Source organism: Cynoglossus semilaevis, chromosome 11 (assembly GCF_000523025.1).
Source record: "Cynoglossus semilaevis isolate Cse_v1.0 chromosome 11, Cse_v1.0, whole genome shotgun sequence".
Taxonomy (NCBI): Eukaryota; Metazoa; Chordata; class Actinopteri; order Pleuronectiformes; family Cynoglossidae; genus Cynoglossus; species Cynoglossus semilaevis.
In genome coordinates, this window is record NC_024317.1 from 11,149,804 (window position 1) to 11,160,018 (window position 10,215).

Here is a 10,215-nt window from a genome sequence, read left to right on the forward strand (position 1 = left end):
ATTTTTTCTTTTGCAGATAATGAGGCACTAATAAGGAGCATACTATTGTAGAGCAAAACTGAATATTCAGGTTTCTGTAGAAATTATTAGGAAAGAAAGAGCTTCAAGCTTACTTGCCAACAGCAAATGATTGTTAATTTATGTGAATATGCTTTTCTATTAATTATTAGGAATGACATGAATACAAGTTTTCCATGTTCAATACCATTACTGCAACTTGGAGTATCTGCCAATACCAATATCTATTCAGTACATTTTTTATCCTCCAGTATCTTCTATTTTAACCTGAATTATTTTATGAAATATGACAGGTAACGAAGCAATTTTTACTGACACGTATTTGGTTGTAGATATGTACTAACATGATTTTTATTTCAGTTTCTCCTGTGTCCTCTACTGGGAATTGGCATGGTCACATAACTGGTGGTATGTTTGACTACAGTATGCCAATGCAAGCACCGCAGTCGTACCCATACAGCACAGGTCCATACAGTCACCCAACACACAGCAGGTAAGAAAAAACACTTGGCCTTAACTCAGCTTCCTATCCAATAAGCTACCTCCTTATCCCCTTTATTCCCAGAGCTAAGCTGCAGTTTAACCACCTAGATTGACTGCCCCCCACACACCAGGTTTATGGGCTGGTGTAGAGCAAATGTTACTGTTTGCCTTTTGATATCTTTGTTTGTACTATGTATCTCCAAAGATAAATTTGGGGGGGGGGGGGGGGGGGGGGGTGGTAAGACTGATGAGGTAATTCAAGTAGAATTTCAGGTGAACTGAGTAAAATACAAGGGTGGTAGAGAAGGGACAAGAATGTACTTAAAACCAGGTACCTTTGAGAGAAAGGTAATCATTTCAGCAGTCCCCCCCCCCCCCCCCCCCCCCCCCCCTTTGGTGAAATGGTCCAGAGGTGGGATTATAGATTACAGAGCAGCTAGCAATCACCTTCTCTTCAGCTCTTGACAATGATGTTCCTTCTCCTCCTTAACTCTACACTGGACCACCCTTTCTTGTAGATCTGGTGCCACACAGCTTTTAAAGGTTTCCTGCCACAGCCCTGATGGTCGGAGGCGCTGTGCCTTCTTTCCTGCTAGTTCTTCCTCCTCTGCTACCTCCTCCACCTCTTCCTCCCTGCCTCCGTCTTCCTTTCTCTCTTCCTCTTCCTCCCCCACTTGTCGTGTCAGACAGGTGGCCTCCAGCCCTGCAAGAACACAGTCCTCAGGAGGGCAGAGGCTCAGTAAAGTTTCCTTTGTGAAAGGTAGCTCATAGTAAGTAAATAGCCACTGCTGGGGTTTGTGCACACCCCTAGTGTGTTTGCAGTGTGACTCTAATTCTGCTTGCTGTTGTGAATTTAAAAGTAAAGTTTGCATTCCTTAAATGATATGCGTCCATTGCAATAATGAAGTAACTGCATGGCTTTCTCAAATAATGCTTGCCCCCACTTTGTCTTCAGGGCAAACATGTTGCCTTCCAGTGGTCACATTTACAGCTCTTGCTGTAACTCTGTCCTTTTCTCTTTTTCTTCTCCTTCCTTTCTCTGATGTTTGCCATGCTGGGGCTCCTGCTCATAAACTGCCATACCTCCTGTGTACAGATGTTCATAATAGTTCAAGAGGTGTAGCTATTGTATGAGGGCGTGGCCTGTGGTGCTTTAGAGAAGTGTGGTGCAAATTAACTTTTTCCTAAAACCAAAAAAATGTCAATGTCAAAGCAGAGAAGCGTGGATGAGAGACAGCTATGTGAAGAACTGCACATGGTTCATGTGGTGTGTCCTTTATTAGAGACCCCAGGATGCCTGTTCTCAAATAACTGTTGTGGATGTTTTGCAGCTTAAAACAAAAACTTAAAATCATTAGAAATTGCTTTTGACTAAAATAGCCTTTAAAATGTTATTACATGTGCAATGAAACGTGAACCTCAAGTGCCACTACTAAGCATAAAATAAAGTTATTAATGTATTTAAAAACAAGCAGTTGCATTGTTTCCTTATTGTGTCAACACAGGTCAGTCATCCATGGCCTTTTTCCTTTGAAACAGTGACAACACTGTGAAATTTATTTTCAGAAAACAATGATGGTCTGTCGTCACCTAAACACTAGCTCTAATGAAGGCCATCAACCAGTATCGATGAACTGCCCCTGCATTTATTTCCAGCTGCAGTACTCACAGCTTTTTACCACAGAACTGTACATTTAAACCAGCTCCTTTAATAAATTAGTCCTTTGTTGTGGTTGTAGCAGAGTTACTTGTGTGGCAAAGAGAAAATGTGACCACTGAACATTGTCACATCACTGACGTTGTGTGATTTTTTTTTTTTTTTTGTACATAAATACATGTGTATTGTGTACATGTTTTGTTGATACAGAATGTTTAATCTTGGGTTAAGGTGGGGTAAAATCCTGAACTCTAATATACCTAACCATCAGCTAACATCTGTACAAATAGCATCTGAACCAGGCGAGGTTTAAAAACTAAACTAGGATTTTTCACAGCTCTTTGTCAATCATAAACATTGTTCCTTGAACAGTGTCATCTCGCTGTTGCTTTTCTGGTCCAGTGTGATACATACTCCATGTTCATATGCGTAGTGCACCTTTCTTACAGATACTATAAAGTGTGTAGTGTCTATTATATTTCTCAGATTTAGTAAATTCAGAATCAGTGTTTCTTTGTAAACACTGAAGCTTCTTTAAATTGTTTAGAAAGCAGAAAATGTGCCGCTCCTTTTCGCGGCTCAGTTGTTAGTAATGTGCACTGGCCCTGGTGAATAAAGTCCATTTGTTATCGTTCTGTGCAGCTTATCTTCAGACACAGGTTTAGAAAACGACAGCAGATTAAAACGAGAAAAAAACTCAGTTTAGCAGAAACTATCTGCATAAGATTATCTTATCTTATATCCTGTTGTTTTTCATCAGCCACTTCCCCATCGAGACACTTCAGTCATGATGTGAAGCATTTTGAGTAGAGAGTAGTAGAGTAGAGTAGGGCTTTATGTTTGCTTCAACATTACAGCTGATCTCTTGTCTGTAAACAGCCTGTGGTGATGAAAAGATAAAACACCTTTTATTCCCCTGGCTATCTTTTCACTGGCATGGACCTGATTCACCGTGGCCTGTTCTGTTCTCATTTTCTTTACTTTTTTTTCTCAATGTTCCTGTGCCTGAGCATGAGCACAACCTGTTTTTGATTGGCTGCAAAAGCTTTGTGTGACTCGATCCTGAGCTTCTACATTTGGTTTCCTTTGAACTTGTTTAAAAGCTGCTGGCTACCGGGCTTACTCTACCTAGATTTGTTTTTCATCTCATACAGTATCTGACTTTAGTACGTATTCAAACAATCATTGTTGGTTGTTGTTAACAACCTGAATCTCCTCTGCTTGTTCCAGGTCCTACATAGACATCAGCAGCCATGTGCAGACTTCCATGGAGCCGTGCGACAAGATTTACTGGCATGAGGACTCCAAACCAGGAACCATTGTGTAGTTGCCTAACTTTTCACCATTGACAGATTTGTCAATGTGCCTTAAATATGCACTTAACCCTTTACTTTTTATGTGTGAGTGTATGGGATCCAAAGAATGAAGGAACTCAACGGCATCTTCTGACCATCAAGACAACATCAGTTGCCAAAAACAAACCACACTGAAATTATATGGAGTGTTTTCATGCGTTGGGATCGTGTTTGTAGTGACAGCACTCACACAGAACACATCTGTCCCACAACCTCCTGTGGTCTGTGTGGCACAGCCAAAGGCAATGTGGACGAAAGCCTCTCCAGTGTTTTCCACCGTCACAAGATGAAGACTAAGTCGTACTGAGCATACTGAGCCGTAAACGATCAAGGACCGAGTGAGTCATACTGTTCTTACACTGACGTACACACGTACGTGAACAACGTTACCATGAAGGATACGACAAAAATCGATGAGAACATCATCAAAAATGAAGGATTACAAGTGGAGAAGAATTTAAAAAGAAAAAAAAGAACTGGTTCATCATCTCCTAGAACTGTACAGTCACCAGATCTGGTTACATCAGTTTGTGCTTCCTCTACTCTGAGTATATTTGACAGTGAGTCCATCTCACTGTTAGAAAAACAAAACAAAAAAAACAACACACCTGAGCCAAATAATACTGCTCTGCCTCACCTAAGAGTATTCTGTAAACCATTCAACATGGATTTTACTGCCACATCTGATCAGTCGCCTCAACAACAACAAAAGTCAAGATTGCCTTTTGTTTAAATGTCTAGATTCTCCTGCTCATCCATGCTGGACATCATGGACTGGTGCTCCTGTGTTTGTCTCAGAGAATGAAGCTGTATGTAAATGTTGCTGTTGTAAATACACTAGTTCAGTCTGTTTTGTAGAGCATTTTATATGGATTTGAAAAGCATGTAATATATAGTGACACAACTGTTAAGCTGGTTCTTAGTCATTTTTATGATTACTTTTATTGGAATAAAAAACTAAATCAGCATTTATGTCTTCACACCAGTATTTATTTATTTATATGCATTTATTCCACAACCTATTGTCATCAGGACAGAAGTGATGCTCTGAATACTTTTAGAGTGGCTTCCATCTGGACGCTCTGAACTTGTAGGATTTTCTGAAGATTTCATTTCTAACGTCTGTATGAAGCCTTTGAAACACTTACAAAGGTAACTGTTTTTTTGTTGTTGTTTTTTTAACTTCATTTCATCCTTCCCTGTACGTACCTGTGCTAACGTTCAAGTTACTTCCTTGGCTATTGACTGCACCATGTCCAAACACTGAACAGTTTGATTTGGTTAAAATTCTGTGCTGTGCAGTAGCCTCACAGTGCAGCTGTATCTCTGGCCTCTTCCCAGTTGTTGATGTGAGTGGCAATTAGTTGATTAAGTGCTAATCGTGCTGATCAAAACTGATGTGTTTTTAAATGGCTCTGCTGCTGCAGCCATCTGTCACACTGTATTTTCTAGCACCTTGCGGTACACACTAAGTGTGTGTGTTTGTGTGTGTCCTTAAGCGGTGAAGCCACTGAACCGGTCTTTAAAAGCCGTCACACCCTCTGTGAGCTGAAACCTCCACTTCTGTCTTTCCTCTACACGTCAAGCCTGTGTTTATGGCACCAAACCCTCCTCCCTGCAGGGATCCTAACAATACAAGTCTGCTGTAGACAAGTATTAAGCCTCCGCCCTTCACCCTATAGATAATCTCTAACCCTTCACCTCATTTTCCTCCCTCCCTTCCTGCTTCGTTTCTATCACCACCTTGCTACCACTGGGTCAAACTTCATTAACTTGCAGTGCCTTCCTGGATGTTATGCTCCTCAGGAGGAGGTCTGGGGTACTTCCAGGTCCTTGGCCTCACCAGGCAGTGAGAGGGGCTGCAGCGTTTGTCATCCAGCTGTCTCTTTTTCCTCTGCTGCCTCACACCAGCTGCAGCCAGACATCAGGAGGAGCTGTTCCAGCTGACACTCCACTGCATACACAATCACCCCCTACGCCACCCCCCAACCCCTCCCCCACTCACCACTCCTATTTACTTCCACCAGAGCTGCAATGCGCATGTTCTTGGAATTTTATTTTCATTGTGTTTAATGTTGGAAACATTTCCTGAGCGCCTTCACTTGTGTATGAAAATTTGAGCCTGTAGGGGGCAGTAATGCAACTAAATGTATAAGAATCTGCTATTAATAGCAGTGAAATAGACAGAGGCTGGAGTTGGTAAAATTACTTACTGACTTATAACAGGCGGTTCTCAATTTACGACATCCTTGACCTACAGCGTTTCGTGGCCATGTCACCACCTCCTATAAATTTATTGAGAAAGTCTTGTTTCATTATTCCAACCTATGGCTTTAAAACTCAGTGAATAGTTCGCACAGTTGGCGAGCGGTGTGGACGAATACGCCATCACGAAGCGCTATACACAGAAAATGGCTTTGTTTACATTCACGTTCTGTTTTGACGTTTTGTCCATTTTTCCAACTGACATTTAGTCTCTTTCTCTTCTAGAGACCTCAAACCAGAGAACATCCTGCTGGACAGTGGTGGTCATGTAATGCTGACCGACTTTGGTCTCTGTAAGGAAGGCGTCTCTTATGGCACCAAACCCTCCTCCCTGCAGGGATCCTAACAATACAAGTCTGCTGTAGACAAGTATTAAGCCTCCGCCCTTCACCCTATAGATAATCTCTAACCCTTCACCTCATTTTCCTCCCTCCCTTCCTGCTTCGTTTCTATCACCACCTTGCTACCACTGGGTCAAACTTCATTAACTTGCAGTGCCTTCCTGGATGTTATGCTCCTCAGGAGGAGGTCTGGGGTACTTCCAGGTCCTTGGCCTCACCAGGCAGTGAGAGGGGCTGCAGCGTTTGTCATCCAGCTGTCTCTTTTTCCTCTGCTGCCTCACACCAGCTGCAGCCAGACATCAGGAGGAGCTGTTCCAGCTGACACTCCACTGCATACACAATCACCCCCTACGCCACCCCCCAACCCCTCCCCCACTCACCACTCCTATTTACTTCCACCAGAGCTGCAATGCGCATGTTCTTGGAATTTTATTTTCATTGTGTTTAATGTTGGAAACATTTCCTGAGCGCCTTCACTTGTGTATGAAAATTTGAGCCTGTAGGGGGCAGTAATGCAACTAAATGTATAAGAATCTGCTATTAATAGCAGTGAAATAGACAGAGGCTGGAGTTGGTAAAATTACTTACTGACTTATAACAGGCGGTTCTCAATTTACGACATCCTTGACCTACAGCGTTTCATGATTACGTCGCCATCGCCCATACATTTATTAAGAAAGTCTTGTACCATCTTTTTACCACCGCCACGCGGCACTTCGCGGCATTAACAACTTTGTCTACAAAGAAAAACATTCTTTGTAGACGGTGTATTGTTTAAAATGTATAACATGCTAACATGTATGACCTCCCACGATGAAGGCAGAAGGGGGGCTTTACCAGCCTGTAGGACGAGGGAAGCTCACATGATGGTACAGCAGGCTGCAGAGGTCACAGGAGGTCATCATTAACAGGTCACATGATCAGCTGTGGCGTGGGTCACAGCAGCCGGATCTGTTGAACGACACTCTGAGTTGTGAAGCGAGCTAACCAGATCAGCTGCCTGAAAGCTTAAGCCTCTTGAGCAAATAGAGTAGGAGTAGGTGGAGGAGCAGGGACCAGGAGGGTCAAACGAAAACAGACTTAAGTTTTATAAGATGAACAATTATTGTCTGCTTTTAGTCTTTGTGTTGTGGAAATTAAACACCTGGGACATGTTGCAAGTCCAAAGTTGTTTTTTTGTTGTATTCAGCTTCAGTTCAACCGATTACCAACAATAAAAAAATATTTTTAAAATTGGGAGCCTAAGTCCCTTGTTTAAATTTAAAAAAAAGTAAAAGTAAAGTGTTTAAAATACATAAAGTATTTACATTTTAGTAAAATAAATACATAAAATAAAGTACTTGAACTACAAACAGCTAAGTTGTTTGTGGTCAAAATGACCCTAAGGACCACACAAGGGTTAAATCATCAAACAGGAATCAAATCAAATCAAATGCCTAATTAGCACCACCTGCAGGCTAGGAAGAGTTTCCAAATGATCAATGTTGACATACACAGAATGTCATAAAATTGCACAACATTGCAATTCGACATTTAAGAAATAAAATTTACTTTGCCTCAAACAATAAAAAGTAGTTACCATATACTCCAGCAGAGTGCGCTCTGACTAAAACTGGCCCTTAGACTTCATAAACCTTTTTGAAATAAAACACAGTTCTACAACCACCAACATACACTGTAGTAACATGGATTTCATTCACTGCTTTGCTACAGCAAAGGCCCTCCCTGGTGAACAATATTACACAGCCAGGGGGCCTATGTGTGTGAGCTATGGGGTGTACCACGAGGGGCCTAATCTCTTTGAAGGTTTAGGAGGTCAAGCATTATTCCTTTGCACGACAGCCCGAGTAAAACATTTGTCATCAAAAGGCAGAACATGTAAAGAATGTGATACATCGTCAATAATCTTTTTGATGTCGGTCAGGCTGCCTGTGTTTGTATGAAGCTCCATTCCCCCTTTCATCAGAGTGGGGGCCCTGAACAGTCTGATATGCCCTGGATCATGGGGGAGGTTTATTTCATTTTCATAAACCTTATCTTATCACACAACTGAGTCAAACTGTATTTTACACAAAAATTACATAGAAATGACATCTCCAAACTGACAATAACAGTGTAGAAATTGATGAGTATTATTATCGTATATAATATTTCAAATTTAGATGATTAGTGTTTAGCAAATGTTTATAAAAACAAAATGGAGAGGATATTAAAACGCCATAGTCAAAGTACTTCACAGTCCAACTGTTACTTTATAGTTAGCCTAACTACTCACTGTGCTATAAAACGTTAGCTTTGTGCCCCAAAAGACTTGTCTTTTGAATTCCATTTGTTGTAGTGAGATATCTGCCCAACAAGCTATAAAACATTAGCTCTTCCAGCTTTGTGTAGGTGTTAGCTGGATAAAAATTCCCCTTTCACAATGGTTTGTTTGGAAAATTTGACAGTATTCTTTAAAAAAAACAAACAAAAAAAAAAAAAACGTTTTATTGTAGTTGGCTAACTGTTTTAGCTTTGTAAAGGTGTAACGCAGCTGTTTGGATTTGAACCCATAAAAACTACCTTTCCTACGCCCTGATGAAAATACTAAAAGCAGAAAGGCAGCCTTCTCCAGGCTCGCATGTGTTTGGATGAAGGGAAGGCAGAGGGTCAACACCTGTCTGGTGTGTGTTTGGCAGCACACACGTGTGCTAGTAGTTTCCTTAGAGCAGCTGCAGCAGCAGCAAGAACAAGGGCCTTCACTGTGGCCTGAGAGACATGACTTCACTTCAGTTCAGTAGCACCCGTGTCTGTGCCACCACTCCTCCGCGTCTCACAATATGGATGAGGATGAGGCACCGCAGCGCTAGGACATAAATCACTGCGCTAGCACAGGGGTGGTAACGCCTTGAAGTAAAACTGGAGAGCCACTGATATTCTGTTACACCTGAGTGTGCAGAGGTCACCAGTCGGTTAGTTTCGAAAAGATCACACATTCCTTACAGAGGGAAAAGCAGTGTGTTGGATGCTAAAGGTTCAGTCTTTCTAAAGGTAATTTATGCAGCGTGTGGTTGTATTACAGCTAACGTTTGAGATTTAGGAACTTGAGCAACAATTCTTAAATGCTGAATTTCATCTTTAATTTTTGTATTTTTTTCAAAACAATAGACAAAATGCCAAGCAAAAACACCTAAAGAAATAATAAATGTATCTAAATTGAGGTTAAGTTTAGAAAGTAATTTAATTTTAAGTAGTTTAATCTTTATATTGAATAACGGATGACAAATATAAAAACGTAGTAGTCCTCTGTTTTCAGTGTGATGAGTGTGACGTCAAGCTGAAACGAATCCTCCTATTGTGACGTCAAGCTGAAACGAATCCTCCCAGTTCAAAGGTGTGTGAGAGTCGCCTGACTCGCCCGGTTGACAACGACGTTCCTTTGGTGTCAGTGTCTTTAGGCTGAATCTAGTCAAAACCTCATTTAACTACACTTAAAGAATACCTCACGTCAAACACCAGCCACCCTGACTTCTGAGTCCTTTTATTACCCATCATCCTCATCTTCACACTTCAATATCCCCACACACTGGCCCTTACACAGAGCATTAGGGTCCAAATAGAGTCCGGCCATCACTGTCGATTCCAAATGGAATCCAATAGGAAGGAGTGGAAAGTAGCTGACACAGCAGGGACTGGGATCAGGAAGTGACTGACTGCAGATGAATCCACTTAGTCACTGTGCCACACTCTCTGCTCTCCACACTATAATCTACTGGAGCCCATTGATCAGTACAAAGGCAAGTGGAAAGGCAGACAGTCAGTCAATCCATCAGCCAGGAGGCATTGTCAAGATTAAACAGTCAAAGGTGCAGAAGAGGCACGGAGGGTCACGTGACCTCACACTCTTTTGAAGCCTCCATCTTAATTATAGCCACTGATCTGTCTTCTGTCTGTAGGATCAGAGCGACGACCGGGATTGAATGGTGGGAAAGAGAGGACTACAGCGATCCGTGCATTTCATTAGGAACTTTTATTAAACTTTAATTACACTTCAAAAATATAAAAAATGGATCTTTGAGGACAGAGCAATGGGTCAGAGTAAATAGCTCGAGAGTGC

The 10,215-nt window shown here is 41.6% G+C and overlaps 2 protein-coding genes across 5 annotated transcripts in view; both read left to right on the forward strand.

Annotated features, from left to right (window-relative positions):
• Positions 1-4,481, forward strand: part of frmd4ba (FERM domain containing 4Ba) — a 41,481-nt gene extending 37,000 nt beyond the window's left edge. For 3 of the 4 annotated variants that reach the window (XM_008320502.3, XM_017036513.2, XM_025060305.1), the window contains 3 exons: positions 379-511; positions 1,020-1,271; positions 3,389-3,621. In XM_008320502.3, the coding sequence (XP_008318724.1) occupies positions 379-511; positions 1,020-1,271; position 3,389 (386 nt within the window). In that variant the 3' untranslated portion in view covers positions 3,390-3,621. Of the gene's footprint in view, positions 1-378; positions 512-1,019; positions 1,272-3,388 lie in introns of all 4 variants that reach the window. The other variant, XM_017036515.2, reaches the window with a different exon arrangement.
• LOC103386273 (contactin-4-like) overlaps positions 1-10,215 on the forward strand; it is a 695,358-nt gene that overhangs the window by 681,911 nt on the left and 3,232 nt on the right. The window lies entirely within an intron of this gene.